The sequence below is a fragment of the Opisthocomus hoazin genome, chromosome Z (assembly GCF_030867145.1).
Source record: "Opisthocomus hoazin isolate bOpiHoa1 chromosome Z, bOpiHoa1.hap1, whole genome shotgun sequence".
Classification (NCBI taxonomy): domain Eukaryota; kingdom Metazoa; phylum Chordata; class Aves; order Opisthocomiformes; family Opisthocomidae; genus Opisthocomus; species Opisthocomus hoazin.
In genome coordinates this window covers 34447958-34468613 of record NC_134454.1, presented here as the reverse complement: position 1 = coordinate 34468613, position 20656 = coordinate 34447958, and the positions used below count along the sequence as shown (strand labels likewise).

Sequence of the window (20656 nt, the reverse complement as noted above, 5' to 3'; positions counted from 1 at the left end):
AATGAGGCAGGATGTGTTTAGAGATCTAGCCTGGAACAGTATTTCACATTCGTAGGCTTGTGTAGCTCTGAAGCCCTGGTAACAGACTGTTCCATTTAGTACAAGGAGCCAGGTGCTTCCCACCTGAAGGTTTTTTGCATTGCTTCCTGCCTTCGAAACCTGAAGACAAAGATAAAGTCTGTTCCAGGACATTCTTACTGTTTGCTGCTATGTGGGACTGTTTCATACCTGATTCGGTTGCCTTATTGTGAAGCTTACGTGTTGGTCGAAAGCCTGATCCTTTTGCACACCATTTTCCAAAAATCGTGTGTTCCTGTTTGGCCTGTGGCTGTTAACTGTCTGTCACATTGTGGTGGTGTTGCTTTGTTGTCAATGTCATAGTCTCAGAGAATCTATGATTCTTAGGTTTTATTATGTGACCCTTAAATTTTGTAGACTTTTACAGTCTAGAAATATTAGTGTGATGGACAGACACGTAGAGGAGAAGTTGCATTTCTCCTTCTGTCCTGTCAACTTGAGTCTATGGAAGCAGGCATATCTGTCTTGTTTAATTGTACATATTTCATCTTGCCCTCTGCAGATACTAGTTTCTCACATGCTTAGATGTATAGCCTAATTACTCTTTTGCACATAGTGCAGGTGCAAAATGTGTGCCCAACTCTGCAGGTGTCCAGATCAACTGTGTCAAAATTGCCTAGAAGTTGAACACTTCCAGAAAGTGGTTGATGCAGCTGTAGTTATGTTTGCAATTAAAGTTTGTACAGAAGTAGTTTTCAGTTGTTAATACTGAAATTTATCATGCATGTTCTCTGGTTTCATTGAAGAAACATGGTAATAAATGCAAAGGATTCTGGGCTGGTCACAGAATAAAACAGAAAACATACACCGAGTTGAGGTCATCACAGCTGAGCTTATGTTAACAGCAGTAATAGTTCTAGTAACATTGGTCGTAATTCAGTGTGAGCTATGCTAGGAGTGACTCCACGCTGTCAGATCCTTGGTTAGAGTACTGTCTTCTGGTGCAGAGTCTGAGGAAACAGCTGGAGACAACACCGAGTTGTAGTCTGCCCAAACAGCCGAGGCTGTGAGGTGGAGAAGGGGTTATTTCTGTGGGGTAGGTGCTCTGTCTCAACAGAGCGTGGGTGAAACACTGGTCTCTTAGTGATAGCTCGTACACTTGCTGTGACTTCTACAGCAGTCTTCTGGTAATAAAGGGAGAGATACTGTGCCTCCTCAGTGGAAGCAGTAGAAAGTGTTGTCTGACTGGCTGCTTGAATGTAGGACATGTGAAACTCAAAGCTCCCTAGTTGTCTCTATTTCTGTCATACCAAAGCAAAACCTCCTAGGCCATGTTAGTGTCTGGCAAGAGCAGAGCTGTTGGGAGCCTTATTCATTGTCAGTGATAACTGCAAAGCTTCTGACTTTTTCTATATGTGAACTTTAAGTTTCAGAGTGATCTTATTGTTCAGTTGAGCCTGGGCTAGCAGTGTCTTTAAAGTCTCTTGTCACTGTTACTTTGAACAGTGTAAGCTTACTCCTCGTCTTACCCACCTGGATGTGGTCCTGTGCACCCTGCTCTAGGTAAACCTGCTTTAGCAGGGGAGTTGGGCTAGATGATCTCCACAGGTTCCTTCCAACCCCTACCATTCTGCAATTCTGTGATTCAGCCCTAAATCTTTCACTTGCCTTAAGGTAAGACTAATTGTAGGGCATCTAAAGTAATGTTACAGGAATATGGGAAGATAATATGGCCATATACTTATGCCTTAGTCTTAGACGCTAGACTTGTTGCTGCCTTGAAGTACTTTATGTGGAGATGAGGTACGAGACAAACTAGGCAAATTGTTTTCCTTTTTTCTTCATGTCCCAGAGGAAGTAAGAGGAGACAAGTAGTATGGCATATCTGTGGAGCAGCTTAGTCTGCAAAGTGACTGTTTATCCACCTTTTATAAAATTTTAGACATTCTCATGACAAAGATGAAGATTTTGAGGATGGTAGGGCAGTGATTAGCTAGAATTCCAGGTATTTGCTTATGTAGCACTAGTGCCTGATACAGGGAGGACCACGTGAGTGGACAACTACAACTTTACCACTTTACAAAAGAGGTTGGGTATTTTTGTGAAACTCCCCAGCTCTTTTTACTACTTAGCCTTTACTCCCAATGTCCATGATGTTTGCAGTCCTATACCACTCTAATCTTACAGATGTGTCTGCAAGATTTTGAGTGCACCAGTGATGGGAGAGTAGTTTAGCAGCTGAAGCTAGCTGAAGCTGGGTGCTCTTTTGTGGTGTGCTGAGTTTGTCAAGAGGCAGGGCTGCTAGCTACTGCTTAGTGGTGTGCTGAGATAAGGAATGAGTTCTGTCAGCCTGATAATTTCTGGTTTAGGCAGGGTTGTGGACAAAAGGTATTGCCTGGCAAACTGTATCTTCCCAGCAGGACGACGTGTGCAGACATTGACTATAAAATGAAATCAAGAATAAAAACCTAGTGGGATTGGAAGCAAATTTATGTATGATGACTGTTTTATCTCTTCTCTGGAGCAACTTGCTTGAAGACCTCAAAGCATAGATTTGTCTGAGGTTTTGTGTGAAGAGGAGGGTTGTTCTTAACATCAGCTTTTTAATTTTCAAAGTGGTCCATGTTTTGAACTCTGCAGCTGGTAAAATGCAGTCTCTGATGTGGCCGTAGGGACTTGGTGTGTTGTACCGTAAAGGTGATAAAGTAATTTTGAACTTTTGTGTGCTTGTTGGAAAAACTGCAACAGCAGACCATTGGCCGACCTAGCTGGTGGCTGGAGTACTGTCCTGTTGTCTGGACTGCAGGAACAATCCTGAAAGAGTTATGTTTTCAGACAAGCCTTATGTGTAGATCCAGAGCAGTATTAATGGAGACTTGTCTTAAGCCTCATTAATATTGTATCCTTACAATATTAATAGTTGCTCTTCTCTGATTCTACATAGTGCTATTTAATGTTATTGAAACAGACTTAGCGGCATTTACTGTGCTTTTTTGTAGTAAACTGTAATTTATTCTACTTCACTTGTCTCCTGGAAGTGAGTCATGCAAGCAGGTGGAAATGAAGGAACTTGTTCCATCGTATACTACTCAAGATAGCACTTGATTGTCTTTGTGCTTCCATCCACTTGCTTTTCACTTTTGCAGGCATGAGACTGTTTTGACTTTTCAGAAGTTTACAGGCTTTATGAATAAAAAGGTAGCAAAAAACTGTTTGACTAAACCTGCATAGTCTGTTCCAGAGATTTGGTAAAGTTGTCTAGTTGTCTAATTAGTCAGTTTTTACTACTGATATTGAGGAAACAAGCTATTTTTAAAATGGTTAAGCCATTTATTCATCCATATATTAACCTGAATTATTGAGCTGATCGCAGTGTACAGCATAAGTAGGGACTTAATGTTTTAAAACTGGAACTTTTTTATAAGGCTAAATATGATTAGGTACATCTCTGAATGTAGTGAATCAGATCAGCTTCATTAAATCACTGCTTTTCAGCAAGCACTGTGCTTTTTGATGGGGATTAATGCAGTATACATTCTCAAACTTTCTGCAGACAGATGAAAATTTGCTCTTGTCAGTGACTGCGGTAACTTACAAAGACCCCATGAAAGCATTGAGTCTTGCAAATTGGCACTGGTCCTCTAGTGATATGGCATATCTTGTGTGTTTTTAGCAGAGGGTGGTGCTCTTTGCTTCCACCTTGACAGTCCCCATGCTGCCTGTTTGGCATGTCTTAATCACTGCTTGCTTGCACAGGTGTGTGTAGGTATGTATTGCTGTTAAGTCCTAGCGATTCTAGGCTAGCTGTTTGAATACATGTTCATTCTAATAGAAACTAACGTAAAGACACCTCAAGTAGTCTGAAGGTTTTTGTAGGCATCACTGCCTTTCAGGGTAACTCTACTGTGAGATTAGTGCAATGTATTTATAACAATCAAGGTGTGTCTCAGTGAAGTCTACCTCAGTTTGTGTAGCAGTGTTGCTGACCTGCACACCCTGAAGCCCTTTTCACTGCAGGGACCTGGGTGTTCCTACAGAAAGCAGGTACTTCCTCTCAGCCACCGTAAGCAGAGTGGCAAGTAAGAAGACTACAAGCTCCTCCAGATGGTCCTAATTGGTTTGTGTTTGGACCATTATATATTGAAGCAGCTAGTATATTGCATTATAGAAGCAAGACCTTAAATACATGCAAAGAACTTTCTTTAGCTTCCTGTATTTATACTTACTATATGAAAGCACTTTACACTTCGTTTTCTTTCATCATGGTGCACTTCAACTGGCAGTTCTTACAGTATGAATTTGCCAGGCCGACATCATGTTTCTTTGTGCACAACTGCAGAAAAGGATTTATGTCACTATTTTCTATGGAGTTTTTTGTTTTCCTGGAGTATGCCAAGTGTGAGTAGAAGTAGGTAGAAAGTTATAGAACAACAGAAGAAAAATGTGCAAGCTTCTAGCTTTAGTGACACCATACTTTAATCCACATGTAAAGGCAAAATAACTGACACAAATGCAACTCAGGTCCTACATTTCATTTTATGATTCCTTTAACAATTTTTGGAAATCTATCGAACTCCTGGAGTTATCAAAGGCACAGACAGCCATGTTATCTTCAAACTTTCCACACTACTGACCAGTTGTTTCAGTTACTGGTTTTAGCTTTTCTTATTTGAGACATTTGGTAGAACTGTCTAAAACCGGAGACTTGTAATCTGAATTCTTTCATGTCTTCCAGGTTTCTGGAGCTATTGAAGATAAAAGTTGCTTTTTTTTTTATCCTGGTTGCTCTAATACCTATGGCTTCGGGCAGGTTAAGCCGTAGCCCTTTTTGGAATGTATTTGAAGCCTAATGTTGCTGCACAGTGGTTATGAAGTCTTGGATCTATAGAGAGATATGATGATTATTATTCCCATCCTTTTTGAATAAAAAAAGCTTCCTTTGGGAAGAATTTTGCTGTATTCCTATAAGAATTACTTTTTGCAGACATATTTCAGTTTCAAGCAATGAGAAAATGTCAGCTTTTCTCAGTGTATCCTTTCGTGTGTGTATTGATCAACTACAATGAATAGTCATTTGTTTTCTACTACTCGGTATTGCAGATTAGTAGTCACTCTTGTTTGTTAATAATAGTTACTAAAACTGAAAGAAGGATATTCCCCTTTGACATACTTGCAAGGGCATATTTTTTGAGTTAACATTTAACATGTAGGCTAGGGAAAAAATTTCTTTTGAGAAGCATTTATCACCTCATTGCTGTTTTTCAGTCATCAGTAAAGACCAGAAAAAAACCTCACATGATTGAAAGCAACACTGCAAGGTAACTTTTGCAAAATGTGCCCTAGGGGGCAAAATACAGTTTTCAAACTTTTCACCACAGTACATTTCATAATGTCTTTCAAAACTCTTGAGATAAGTAGCAGATAGTCTGAAAGAAAAACAAAACCCCAACAATTATATGTATTAATGTGAAGTTTGGGAGAAGAATTTGTTGAAGTGTTGTGCTACCTTTTTACTTGGAGGCACAAATTACTGCATGCTTCTAAACACCCCAGTGGCAGAACAAGGTGCTTTATCCACCTGCCTGTTGTTTAAGATGACTAGGTGTTACATTAGGGCAGAACATTTGACACTGCTGACTGTATTCCTAACAAGGAACAAATTAAATGCAGAAGAGAACTTCTCAGCTGCATAGAAAATGTTAGTACTAATAGTGGTAAAAAGTGAAGGGTCAAGCCAGCTTTCAAGAAAAGTAACTGATTTAGCAAATTCCATGGTATAGTTTCACCTGAGCATAGTAAGGAGCTTCTACTTGTAATATGACAATTTAGCTTTTAAGAAAGCATACTCCCTAGGTCGGTCATTGTTATTTTGAGCAGTTCATGGTTGTCACTAGTTACATTTGAACACAAGAGGCCGTAACAGGCAAGACTATGAGTGTTCAACCTCCTGTAGTGTCCATAATAAAATGCCTTGTTACTTTTGCTTGTGTGAAAGCATACACCTTCTCACACAGTCCCTGTTTCCAGCTGTGCTTCCTGGGGTTGAGATTCCCTGTTTGGACATGATGTATCTGTTAGTAACCCTCAGTTAATGTTTCTTCTGGCTTACTGAACATCTTTGATCAGGTTCATGTAAATCTTGGCATCCATAAAACCCCCTACCCTTGACTTTCTTCTCCGCCTGCGGCAGGGAAGAACCAGAGCTGCACCCTCATTTTGTATCTGACATCGAGTGTGTGTTGAAGTAGCAGATGATGTTCCATGTCGTGTCAAGAACTGTGCAAGATGTAAGGGAAGAGCATGGCACTAAGCTAGTAAAGTGGCAGGGTTGAACCTGGCTGAGATGAAACTTCATTTCTCTTACTGATAAATTCTGATTTTTAGGGTAACTTACAGCTTTGTTAATAGCTGTTAGACATAATCTTACTGTGTGACAGGATAAACTGTCAAGTCAATGTTTGATCCTTTTGATTCAGTTTTCAACTTCTGTTTCTTCAGATTGAGAGCAATAGCTGAGAAACCGGGTTGAGGAGAAAGAAACATCAAAGTATCAAATACTGAATTGTAGCAGTGATCGTGGTTTATGGATGTTTTCTTGCAAGCTGCCTAGCTAGCTCAGTGCTGTAAGAGCGTTCAGTAAATAGAATCCATCTACTGGAACTATGAGCAAACTGCAGTGAAATTAGGGATTGCACAGTGTGGCTCATGCAGTTTCCCTCCAGTTGCTGAAGCTGCTTTTAAAATACAATTCAAGCCTTAATGCAAACAAAGACCTGTGAAACTTGAACAATAATATATGTTTAAATGGGAAGAAAGCAACAGGGATCGTATTCTGTACTTACTCCCTTTAGTCCTTGTTAGAGAGACCGTAGCTATGGAGGTAGTTTTAGGTACAGTTCTGCAGGTAAGTGAATTGCATGTATGGGTCTGCTTCTAGCCTTATTCAGTGTCAAAATAATACTGTGGTGGCTTAACTGGGGTGCAGTTGACAGTGGTGATTTATGCAGATACAGTAACTTTTTTGTAAAAAAGCTGGTACCAGCTGAATGATCCTTCTGTCTTGGCACAGGAGTGCTCTGTGGGCTTGTCCCTTGGGAAGATCACCCTAGCATATTGTGCAGCATTCTGATATCTTGAGGTGCGAATGCAAACAACAAAAGGTTTGAGTGTTTCCTATTCCTACATCTGAAAATTCTTTGTGAAACTTCTCATGGTCTGGAAGTTGGACTACAGGCCAGAAGTGCTGTTGATCTTTCCCATGGCCCCACTGGCTTGCCTTCAGGACACTGTAGGCTGTGACTACTTGCAGTTTTTAGGTTGATCTTAACATAATGCTGTGTCTTTTATGCAGTGGCATTTCTGCTTTTGTGTGCTGGTGGGGGAACACATCTCCACTCTGAAATATTAGGAGACTTGTGAAAGATTGTGTGGGTCCAAGAGACTAATTCAAACAAGAGCCCTTGTATATAGGCTTGTAATGTTATGTGTGTTCTCTTGACAGCATTCTTCCACTGTGTTCAACTTAGGAGTGATGAAAGGCAGAATAAAACCTAATGTCAAGTCATTGTGAACTTGACTTAGTCTTCTTTACAAAAATAGGAAGTTGACTTGTTTTTACAGTACTTTGGTGGGTCATTACTGATGAACTTCATACAGAGACAGAAGTTTGCGGCTTTAAACAAAGTTATGCTTAATTCATTGAAAATAGTGTTGGATGTAAAATGAACACTTGCATAGTGGGTGACAAAATCTGTTAATGTTCACTAGAAAATGGACTATTCCCTTTCAGTCAAGGACTGGCTGACAGATCTTCAGGGAGTAAAGCGCTGAAGGCAGCGTATGTAACTGAAGTTGAATTATAAAAAAGTCCCTAGTCTAGTAAAGTTCTTCTGTTTTTTTTTGCTGTAGCCTTACAGGCATGGAGTTTCAGCTCCTAGGCTTTAATACTTAACCTCAGTACTGTGTTCTTCACTGTCATATATTGATGCCAATAGTAGGTAATTTTTTTGGAAGATAGGCTTTTCTAATGTTTCTTCTGTGTGATATTGTAGCTTTTGCTGCTTATATTCCTTTAATTTATTATTTTTGGAGTACGGTCTTTTTTGCAGAAGTTGAAATAGCCTGAAATGTCGCTGTACTGAAATCAATGACTGTATTGCAGAAAAATGGCATTTAAGTGCCTGTTTGTCTTAAAATTTTTTTTTATTGCCTCTGTGGAAGGTAGATGTGTGAATACGTGTTATTTGATGTTGAGATTTTTAATTTAACCATGCAGGAGACCTCCATGGTTAAACAAGGAGCTTCTAGCGGAGATCAGGCAGAAGAGAAAGGTCCATGGAATGTGGAAAGAGGGGCAGGCCACTTGGGAAGAGTACAGGAACATGGTGAGAGCATGCAGGTTTGCGACGAGGAAGGCCAGGGCCCACCTGGAATTGAAGCTGGCAAGGGATGTCAAAAACAACAAAACAAAAACAACAAGAAGGGCTTCAACTACATCAGCAGCAAAAGGAAGGCTAGGGACAATGTGGGACCGCTGCTGAATGAGGCGGGTGTCCTGGTGACGGAGGATGCGGAGAAGGCAGAGCTACTGAATGCCGCCTTTGCTTCAGTCTTCAGTGCTAAGACTGGCCCTCAGGAATCCCAGGCCCCGGAGGTAAGAGATGAAGCCTACAAAGAGGATGACTTTCCCTTGGTCGAGGAGGACTGTGTGAGGGATCGCTTAAGCGATCTGGACGTCCACAAATCCATGGGCCCCGATGGAATGCACCCACGAGTGCTGAGAGAGCTGGCGGATGTCATTGCTGAGCCACTCTCCATCATCTTTGAGAGGTCCTGGAGAACAGGAGAGGTGCCCGAGGACTGGAGAAAGACCAATGTCACTCCAATCTTCAAAAAGGGCAAGAAGGAGGACCCAGGGAACTACAGGCCAGTCAGCCTCACCTCCATCCCGGGAAAGGTGATGGAGCAGCTTATTCTGGAGGCCATCATGAAGCAAGTGGAAGAAAAGAAGGTTATCAGGAGTAGTCAGCATGGATTCACCAAGGGGAAATCATGCCTGACCAATCTAATAGCTTTCTACGATGACATGACTGGTTGGGTAGATGAAGGGAGAGCTGTGGATGTTGTCTACCTGGACTTCAGCAAGGCTTTCGACACAGTCTCCCATGATATCCTCCTAGGGAAGCTGAAGAAGTGTGGGCTGGATGAGTGGTCAGTGAAGTGGATAGAGAACTGGCTGAATGGCAGAACTCAGAGGGTTGTCATCAGTGGCGCTGAGTCTAGTTGGAGGCTGGTAACAAGTGGTGTCCCCCAGGGGTCAGTACTGGGCCCAGTCTTGTTTAACTTCTTCATCAACAACCTGGATGAAGAGTTAGAATGTACCCTCAGCAAGTTTGCTGATGACACCAAACTGGGAGGTGTGGTAGACACCGGAAGGCTGTGCTGCCATTCAGCGTGACCTGGACAGGCTGGAAAGCTGGGCAGAGAGGAACCTGATGAGGTTCAACAAGGGCAAGTGCAGGGTCCTGCACCTGCGGAGGAACAACCTCATGCACCAGTACAGGCTTGGGACGGACCTGCTGGAGTGCAGCTGTGCAGAGAGGGACCTGGGTGTCCTGGTGGACAACAGGTTAACCATGAGCCAGCAGTGTGCCCTGGCTGCCAAGAAAGCCAATGGAATCCTGGGATGCATTAGGAGGAGTGTGGCTAGCAGGAGGAGGGAGGTTCTCCTTCCCCTCTACACTGCCCTAGTGAGGCCTCATCTGGAGTACTGTGTCCAGTTCTGGGCTCCCCAGTTCAAGAAAGATGAAGAGCTACTGGAGAGAGTCCAGCAGAGGGCTACAAGGATGATGAGAGACTGGAACATCTCCCCTACAAGGAGAGGCTGAGGGAGCTGGGCTTGTTCAGCCTGAAGAAGAGAAGGCTGCGAGGGGACCTTAGAAATGCTTATAAATATCTGAAGGGTGGGTGTCAGGAGGATGGGGACAAGTTCTTTTCAGTGGTGCCCAGTGACAGGACAAGGGGCAATGGGCACAAACTGAGGCACAGGAAGTTCCGTCTGAACATGAGGAAGAACTTCTTCCCTCTGAGTGTGACGGAGCACTGGAACGGGCTGCCCAGGGAGGTTGTAGAGTCTCCTTCTCTGGAGATATTCAAGACCTGCCTGGACAAGGTCCTGTGCAGCCTGCTGTAGGTGACCCTGCTTCGGCAGGGGGGTTGGACTAGATGACCCACAGAGGTCCCTTCCAACCTATACTATTCTGTGATTCTGTAATTTTCCAGAGTATGAGTAGTGTGTGCTTGTGGTAAATTTTTGTACTAGACCATGAAACTAGTTTTATAGCTTAGTTTTCAGATGTATTACTAACTAAACGTGTTTCTCTGGGTTTTTTCTTGCTTTTCATTTAATATGCTTATCAGGATGACATTTTGAAAGTGAGTTACAGTTTTGGGCTCCTTTTATTCTAAGAATTAATGTTGGTAGCACTCAATCAGTGGGTCTACTTTTCTTGCAGTACTTTTACCTGTTAAGGAGACCAGTAGGTGGAGGAGAGGAGGTGGGACTTAGAAACCTAGCCTGTTTGCTCCTTAAAATCAACCAGTTTGTTTCACAGAGCTCATTCAGTCAGAAGTTGAGTACATCCTTAAAAGGCTTTTGATAGCTTGGCTGATTTGTAGTGTTCGTTTTGACTCTTAACTTTTTGGGTAGAAAAAGTTATTGTTTGAAATTGTCTATTCTGTTTGGTCTTCAGACCTTACAAGAATGTTGAAGAGTTCCAGGCAAGGTGCAGGATTAGCTGGGTACTCTGGTAATTTATGATAGCAATTACTTCCAAAAAGGTAGCTCACTCAGCCCTGTGACTGGGTATTTAATAGCTCTGATGGGAAATAGCAGCCTAGGACTCCCTCGTGTGGTGGGTGTGCCAAGGTTTCAAAGACATCTTTTTTTAAGAAGATTGGAGACTGTTGAAATAATGCAAGTAGTTGACCCTGGGAAGAAATGCAGCAGTGGAAACTATTGTAGTACCAAAGCTGCTGTTTTTCAGTGCTTGTTAGTCACCTGCTGATGATACCATTGTATACTAATGGAGCAGTGCTGAAAAAAAATACCAGCTGTGTGCTCAAGCAAAGATACAGTTCTACGGCACTGGCCAAATTGTGTATGGGGAGACTGGCTTCTCACAATCATGCATGTAGGGAAACTATCTTTAGCAACAGCTGTTTAGAGAGGAGAATCATGAGGACACAGACTCAGTAGATGGCAGGAGACTTCAAGATGAGAAGATAAGTGGGCTTGGTATTGGCCATAAATTTCTGGGGTCAGACTTTGTGTTTCTGCTCAAAAAACATTCAGAGAAGACCTGTTAATTTCCCAAGATGCTTTAATCAGGCATACAGTAAAACTGTACTAATCACCTGCTCTCTAATCATGATGTTGTGCAGAAAACAACATGCATTCTTTTTCAGGAGTGTTAAAATGTTGCAAGACTACTGAAAAAGCAGCTTTTGAGTTCAGTGCACATTTATAACCTTGCAAGGACTTTTCCTGTGACACAGCTCTCACAGTATTTCAGAAGTAGCTTTTGAAACGGCGTCCTTAACATGTGTTAAGTTAAAGCTTATTTGTCTACCTTTCAAGCCTTTCTTTTAAGGTGTAACAGATTGTAAATGACACTTCAGCACTTTCTGGCAAACTCAAGAACAGTACTGTGTCATTCAGATCACTGAACTCTCTCTTACTATGCATCCAGCCCACCAGCATTAAGTGAAAACCTGTTGAAAATGCTGCCTTTGCCGCTGGTGTCCGAAATAGTATTTCTTAGTTCTGAGGTGCCTACAGGCTTTAGGGAATATTCTTCCTGAAACTGAGTGGTAGCTTGTAGATTGAAAGCATAACAGAAGCATTTTGCAGCTGTTCTGCACTCCAAGGGCTGTTATAAAATAAACTGTCATGCTTTAGCCACTGCAGAAGGGAGCAGCTATGCAGACATTCCTGCATATCTGTCTAGTTACAGGTGTTTTATCTTGTTACATGTTGTAGTCCCACTTTTAAAATTTACTTTCACCTGCTTATCAGGTTTATGGGTATAGTAGTCAAAGGGAGAGGATATCTTTAAACTTGGCCTTGAAGGAAGCTGTCTGATCTGAAGGCTCTTGTCCTTTTTGGAAGTACAGCATAGAGGAATTTAGTTGTTATGTGGCAGATGCATTAAAGCTTTAGAAGAAAAGCCACTGTCTGTGGCTGTTGCAGCTGCTTCCAAAGAGAAAAGGAGAGGAAATGAAGGTTGACCGAGTACACTTCTTGTAAGAAAAGTTGTCGGGCAGGCAACTTCCGATGGAAATTGAGACAAGAGGCTGTAAAACATCTTAACTACTAGCCTAGTGTGGTTGGACTACATGACCTGGTTCAGCTGTTTGTGTAACTCCTTAACATACCAGTAGAATCTTAATGCAGGTTTATTGGAAAGAAGAAAACAGGCTTGGTGGGGGTAGATAACTTAATTTGGAAAGTCTTTCTCTCAGTTTTTCTTATGTTCCAGTGTAGCTGAATTGCTGTTTGGAAATAAGTTCTGCGTTTTCTAGAGAAACAGGAAGCTTAGATGCAGTAAAAATTGAGAAGACCAAACTACTAAAAGGTGGTAATTATGTGTGGATTATCGAGGGAGACTAAAACCTTTGTCATGTTATCCTGCACTTGTATACAACTGTTCATTACTGTTTACATGTGCTTCCCTCAGTCCAGTTGAGGCGTAAATTGCTGCATTGGACAGGCAATCACCACTAACAGTCCAGCACTTAAAACTGTCAATAGACAGACAACAGCAAGAAGACACCACCATCATTTAGAGTGAAAACACTTCGTTTGAATGTAGAAAAAGTGTGCTTCATTTTATCAGAATATATGATCTCTAAATTGATAACAAAGTAGGGGGAGGATGTATACAGCTGAGAATGGCACCATATACTGCAAGAAACAAGTGATATCAGGTTTCCCCTTCAAATGCAGATGAACTGTGTTTACTGTGGAAGTGGGCTTGAAGTGAAACCCTTAGACTACAGCAATGATCAGAAAAATAGGTGACATGTTACTCCATACTCTTACTTGAGAATGTCCTATTAATTGTCCTATCTAGAGTAATCTCTTGTCTTATGTGACAGGTCTCACTAGCTAGTCTCCCAGCACTCAACTGGGGGATGCCTCAGGACACAAGGCTTTCATGCAACCAAGCGTGTCATGCACAAATGCTTCTCCAGCAGAGGACTCTTTTAAGGTAGTGAGATGCATTAGTGTTCAACATGGCCTCAGTATTTATTTCTTCATTTTCTTTCTTTTATGTCACTAACTCTTTCTTATATTTCCATTATGAAAAATTTCAGTAGTAAAAGGGTAATAGGAAAAAATCTCCTAGTTTCTAGATCTCCTGTTCCTCTCGAAGTTCGTGAGTGCTTTATGTAAGTAGTTAATGGTAATAAAGTGAGCAGGTTTGTAATTGCTTTTGAGCATTCTGTAATTCAGCAGTAACCTCTTTTAGACGGTGTAAATAGCTGTGCCTCATGGAAATGCACAGTCCAGTGTATGTTTTTTCAGTGATGCAGTTAGCAATTATGCATGTCACTTTTTATGCAGTGATGCATGTTTTTATCCCACAATCCTGCTGAGTTACCTTAAGCAAAAATTAGACCTAGCTTGGATTTTGCAAAACAACCAGTTAAGTTTCTTAATTCTTTTTCTTATTTCTTCACTTGTCACATCTGCGGTCATCCAACCTGAGTCTTCATCATGACTTTTACTTACAAAATTCAATTCTTGCAGCAGGGCTCTGCTATAATTTATCTCCTTAAAAATGTTGAAGCAGTTTCTGGAAATAATCAAGGAGTCCTTTCACATAAGTAGAGTTCTAGAATGAGATTATTCCTATTTGGAAAGTTGAATGTTTTTGTCAGGAGGAAAATACTGTTTTACCAATTATATTAAAAGGGCTTTATTCAGCTTTAAGGAATATTGCTGGTGTTTTTAAAGGAAAACATTAAGAATGGATAACAGGTGTCAATTCTACTTTGTATGACCATTTGCTCTGTGGATAGCATCCATTTGGGACTTCCTCTGAGTGCTGTATGGCAGAGGATTTTCTTTAGGCTGTGTGTAGTATTTAAATAGGCTTTATCTATAGTAAACACTTGTGAAGCAACTTGTGCAGGACAGAACTAGTTCATTTGTGATTCTTCCACTAAGTATTGTGAATTATAGCCTGTGCACTTTTAAAGCAAAAAGTGACGTTTTCCAAGGCACAGTAGTAAATTCAGGAGCACTGTGACCATGGCTATACCTTCCAACTTGTTTATTTCCCTTGTCCTGCTTGAAACTTTTTTGGTCTTTTGCTGACCAGTGCTTTTGAAGTCTGTCTACTTTTCTTTCCTAAATACTGAATTGCTGTTCTTGCTTCATATTTAATGGTAAATTACTGTCTACACTTTTCTAGTGTGCATGTGGATCTCCACTCAGTCTCTAGAGCAGTCTTTTCAAAGACTGATTAGAAATAAATCACATGAAATTATTTTTTGCCACTGTCCTATCAAAATCCATTCTGTATATTGATGGTAATACCAAAAAAGTAGTCGTTATCTAATAAAGTACTGTGTTTGCATCGTCATCATAGATGGTGGTCAAGTGGCATTTATGAAGCTCATACGCTTGAAACATATACGGAACAGTTTCGCTCATTAAAGTAAGTAGCATAGTGCTTTCCAGTTCAAGTTTTCTTACAGGCCATGTACTTGCAAGTTGTGATCCACTTAGTGGTGGATATAGCATGCCTGGGTTCAGAGATGCCTGACTGAAAAGAATTTTTTTGCTACCTCTGCTGGAATTTGCCTTTGGAAGTGTCAGTTGTATCAAACATAAAAAAACTAATGAATATGAAATTTCAAATCATAACCTTTGCTTTAAGTTCTTTGCTGTCTTACAGACCTGTGAGATGCACTTCTGTGCAGGTTTTGTTTTTTTATCAGATTTTGTTGAAGCAAAATTCAAGTCAAGCAGCTTTTGCTCATTCATTTCCTCATTCCTTCCAGATCATTTTGTCGTTTTGGCTTTTCCTTTGGGCGATTTCCTTCAGCTGACTTTGGGTGATTTCATCTTTTACCAGTTGTTTAGATATTGTTCTATGTTGCACCACATTGTCAAATGTTCATAGTGTCTCAAGCAGAAAATTTAGTGGAAAGTGTACAGAAACGGCTTTAAACAGTACTGTGAAGTAGCTGCAGGAACATTAAAGGAGAAGCAGCTCAACTGATCGTTTTAGCATGTAACTTCTGAAGTATTGCTCGCTGCTGCAAATGAGCAGAGCAGTCCCCTTGAAGGTGGTGAGTGTTTTCTTCTTACTGGCACAAGTAATAACTCACAAAACCAAGAAACTCAGTCACTTTCTTTAAATAAGCTAAATTTAATACTGTTTATAGGTCAGAGTGATGGAATAAATAGCTGATGTGCACAGATAGTTTCTTGTCTGTAAGGCTGAGTAGGCCATATTTTTGAAGATCTAGGAAGGGCTAAACTGGATATTCAGAATACCTAAACACATCATAGTACACAGAGGACCAGGACAGCTAACCTGGAGAGGTGTCAAGAGGTTTTTAGACTATACTGTCATTAAGCACAAGTTAGAAAAACAAAGCTGAGACAAGAGCCAGATGGAACTGATTCCTGTCTTAAAACAGTGGGAGACTATGCTGCTTTTTGATATACGGTTAAATCTGAGGATTATATAACTTGTGGACAACTGTAGATTTACCTTCTTCATTCCATCACACCATTGTGGACTCGGACACATAATCTGCTTGGAGTGTATTAGTAGACTTGGAAACAAGGGTGTGTTCTGCTGATTTCTGTCTCGGAGAATGGAGTTTAATGTAGAAAGGGCACAGATAGAAGAGTCCAGAGCCATTTTCAGTCAGTGTTCAGTTAATTCTTTGGCTTCAGGCAATACAAATTAATCATTACAGTTAAATAATGAAGGACTTCTTTTTAGATATTCTAAGTGGTGGCTAATTGGGTTTAAGTGCATCTAGCTTCTATGTGGTTTGTCTTGAAAGTAAAAAGTTTAGACACTGAGGAGGGGGGAAACAGCTGCACACAAGGAGAACTTGTTTGGATTATACTGGCCAGGTATCTCTAACTTAATTTGATTTAAAATTTGTGTGAAGTGCGTATGCTGCCCTTTCCCAATCTGAAATCCACAATCAGATGGGACTTCTCTGGCTTGTACAGCCTCAGTGATACTAACAGAAGTTTTGGCTGAAGTCCTGTACACTCAAAGAACTGGGATTCTATGTTCTTGTAACCCAGCTGGCACTTTCTCATGAAGTGAGAAGTACCACCACCTGTCAGACATACTTTGCAACAGTTGGGGTATTTGATGGGTCATTTGATATAGCTGCTGCTGTATTTTTTTAAATGCTTATCTGAATTTTCTAAAACTGAGCCACCTGTATATGAACTGGCAGACCTCTTAAGCATCTTCCCTTAACACAAGCTGGAAGACTTAAGGGTGGTCCCTCAAGCCTCTGATTCCAGAAATCAGGTACAATTTCTACTTATTTGTATTGATTTTTTAGAGTGCCAAGATTCTTCTTTCTTATGTGCTTCTATGAAGAAAGTTATTTTTTACTCTGAATTATTGATAATGTGTAATTGAACCACTTGATCTTCAGGCAAAATTTTGATCTCTTAAAGAAGTTTTACCATTTCTTAACCTTTTCAGTCATGTAGGGACCTTAGAATGTTAGATCTGAACACCTTTGAATTTTAGATGGTAGTCCAAATTAAACAAAACTGATTTAAATAAATCATTCACAGAATTGATGAAGGCAAAAAGGACTTCTGGAGATAATCTAGTCAACTTCTCTTCATCAAGCAGGTGCTTCCTGAGTAGATTGCCCAGGACTATGTCCAGTCAGACTTTGACTATCTCCAGTAATGGAGACTTCACAACCCCTCTGGGAGGCCTGCATCAGTGTTTCACCACCCTCACAGTAAAAGGTTTTTTAATTGCAAAATTGTAGAATAAACATGCAGAAATGAGTTCAAGCTTGTCCTGAATAAATTACTGGATTTTGGTTTTGCAGCTTCCTAGATTAGTCTGCCTAATACTCATCAAGCTTAACTAATAGAATGTCTGCAGAAGAGCTGGTCATGAATGATATCTTTTGTAATAGCTAGGTATACTTTTTGCCTGCCATGGTCTGGGTGTTTTTAATGTGAAAAATAGATCATGTGAATAGAAAGCAGTAAAAACCATTTCTGCACATCTTTTTCTGTTCACTCTGGAATTTGTGAGTAGTGGAGTATTTGGAACATCTTACATGAAATAGCTTTCACTTGGAGATTTTTAACATCTTTTAAGGTTGTGGTTTAAATGGGTTCCTTACTAGGTTAGTAACAACACCAAAAATCAGCATTTCTGCATTAGGAGATAAGACTAAAATAAAAGCCATGCACAAAAAGAGACATTCCTTTAAGTTGCTCTATTTTGGAGATACTGCTGGGAAGAGTTTCTGCAGACAGTGGGAGTCATAGAGGTGACAGGTATAGAAATTGCTCTTCTGTATTAATTTACAGCTCCACCTAGATACAGCTAAGTTGCTTAACCTAGAAGTGCCTTTTTCCTTATTAGTTTGATTACAGTAATGCTTCTGTATATTTCCATATTATTTGTTATGGAAGAACTGAATTGCTGAGGTTGGAGCCACTTGTGGAGATCACATTGTTCAGCGTGCTGCTCAGAGCAGGGCTGTGTAGAGCATGTTGCTCAGGACTTTGTCCAGTTGGGTTTTGGATGTTTTTTGTTAATAACTTTGCATATAGTAACCTGTTCATGGCTTTATCTAGCCAATTTATTTGTGTTTGTGTGTGCTGTTTTGAGGAGGAGATTAGGAAGAATGCGGGTAGCCTGGGGGAGTGAGAGGTGGTGGTGTCCTCTAACTTTTGGTGCTGTGGTAGACTATTTTGTACAAAATTGTGAATGTCAACAGTAGTGGGCTTGTTACTAAAGCCTGTCCTGTCTTCATCAATTATAAACTTCCCATAATTTTTTTGCTTGATATGCTATTTAACATATGCTGTATAGATACCATACAAAAACACAATATTGCATAGGTTCCTTTGTGTCTTTTCTGGCAATAAATGAATTTGCCATCTGTGTTTTATCTAATACTGTTTATCCTTTAATACTGTTGTATCTCCAAGCTCTCAAACTAGCATACTGTGAATTAGATACATTGGATGCTTCCCTTTGGCTTGTTGACTGGATTTTGGACCTTGTTTTAGTTGCTAAAAAAAGAACGGTGAAGGTGTGGGAGAGTGTTTCTGAAAAGATCCACGTTAATGAAGGATAGTATTCTTAAGTGGTATGCTTTTGCTACATTAAATTTTTCTACCTTTTTGCATTCTGATACACTAAAAAATATTTTTAAAGGGGTATGCTGAAGGCAGCTGGTTAAGGATGGTATACTTTGAAGTTGTCAAGATGACTACTGCCAAGCTCTCACTTCTTAGAAGTGCTTAGTCAGAATACACTGTTAGAAATGGGCTGTGATTCAGTGATTAAAAGCAAATTAAAAATGCTGTATGTCCATCTGTCATCTGAATTACCAGTGTTGAAAGAAGCTGAAAACGTTGCGTTATTACTGAATGATATTTAGCGCATGACCACTTACTTGTACTAGTTGTTTTGACTATAGAAACAAAATGAGCCTCTAAACTTCTTGTTACTGAGAGGCTCTAGTTAATGTGTGAATAACATTTGTAGAAATACTTGGCTTCAAATTTGGCTCAAATTTTGATACTGAAGTATATTTGACACACGTATTTTGAAGTACTGATTCAGAATTTTGCCACTATACTCTCTGTGTTCAATTAAAAAGTTCAGAAATGAGTAGTGGAGTTTTATGTCATCTTAACCTTGAAGCTCCTTCACTTCCTTTAGTCTCTAACAGATCATAACAAGCTCCTGAACCTATTTTGTGTAGCAGTTTTTAAGCCTTTCATTAAACTCACTATAGCCATTTCTGTGTTGGACTTGGAGCAGACCACAGGAACAGAGGAAGCTGGTTAAAAAACACTAACCTTGCTGCAGAAACTAGGTGTTGTGAGCCTTTGAAACTTCATCTGGGGCAGAAACTGTTCACAATAGAAACAATTTTTGCTCAATGTGTTTGTCTAGGTTTTAAGCCCCAATAGTTACTAATTGCATAGCATTGTGGTACTAATGATCACTCTTCTTCCTCTTTTTTTATCAGGACAGAGTTTGGGTTATGGTTTTGTGAACTACGTTGACCCCAAGGATGCTGAAAAAGCTATCAACACTCTGAATGGATTGAGACTTCAGACTAAAACCATAAAAGTATGTAGTGTTAATTATGATTTAAAGAAACTGAAATGTTTTGACTTGTTGATCGGATGCATTTGTTTTCTCTTTCCAAGTGTACCTTAAGCATTCTGCTAATATCAATAGAATAGACTAGGACTTCCACCATGTAGCAGATGGTTGGTCCTTTGTAGTCTGTTTAGAGGTAGATTATGATTACGTATAGGAAACTTTGAAATTTTTTTATGCACTTGGTAACATTTTAGATGTGAGCTTGGATTTTTTTAACTGAGAAATTGTGTTGTATGCTTTAGTTGCAGACATGCAGTGTTGCACATAGTCTGAACACTGGACTATATGCTTCTTCCTTACTTTATCAAAGATGATGGTATAACTTGCTTAAGACTCCCTTTTTTAGGTCGCTGGTGTCTCGTTTCTCTTACGAATCCTTAAAATGGAAAGCTGAAGTAACTATTTTGGTTATCTATGAATTACTGGACTCCTAGGGCTCTAGTCTCTGTCTCTAATGTTTGAGATTCCTGGATTTTTGTTTGTGTTGTAACTCCTGTACATCTTGTTTACTGAATTCAGTTTCTTGAATTTCTAAAAGCAAAAATCTCAAGAGGTACTTTTTCTCATCTACTGTCTTACTCCACTATCAGAAGAGTGAGGATACTCATTTGAGGAGTTGTTTGGGCTCAGAAATAGAGAGAGGATATGAAATAAAATTTATCACAGAATGCAGATTTTGAACATGTTTAACAGGTGTTGGTGGCTGAAGGCAGTCCGTGAGCCCATTCTTCCTCATTAAACAGCAGGGTTTGCTAGTTGATCACTTAGTGAATATCCTCAAACTAGAGTCATATTTGAGCCATAACATAAAGCTCACCTCTAAATAGATTTGAACTTAAAAAGCAGTGCAGAGCCACCTAAAGATGACTGAGACAAAAATAACGTGGCAGTAATTATGGTTAGAATGCCCTGTCTTTTCTGGATTTGTAAGATTTAGTAGTGGATTACACTATTTGAAACTTAAATACTGCTGTTTAACAAACAGTGAATCATGGCTCACAATAAAGGATGAAAGACGTGTGCTTCTGGCAGACTTCTTGCCCACAGGCAGTCTCCCCTATGTTTTGTTCTGAGGGAAAACTCGGGAAAGTCATTTTGTGCTCCAGCTTTTTTGAAGCTGTCTTCTGGGGAGTGGTGAGAAAGGGAATGGGTTTGCATTCCAGTATCATTGCAGATACAGTGTATATTTACATTTAATGTCT

General features: G+C 40.1%; 1 protein-coding gene across 13 annotated transcripts in view; it reads left to right on the top strand.

Moving 5' to 3' along the window:
* Positions 1-20656, top strand: part of ELAVL2 (ELAV like RNA binding protein 2) — a 93897-nt gene that overhangs the window by 48294 nt on the left and 24947 nt on the right. For all 13 annotated transcript variants that reach the window (XM_075411385.1, XM_075411384.1, XM_075411386.1 and 10 more), the window contains one exon: positions 19315-19418. In XM_075411385.1, coding sequence (XP_075267500.1) covers positions 19315-19418 — 104 coding nt within the window. The remainder of the gene's footprint in view (positions 1-19314; positions 19419-20656) is intronic.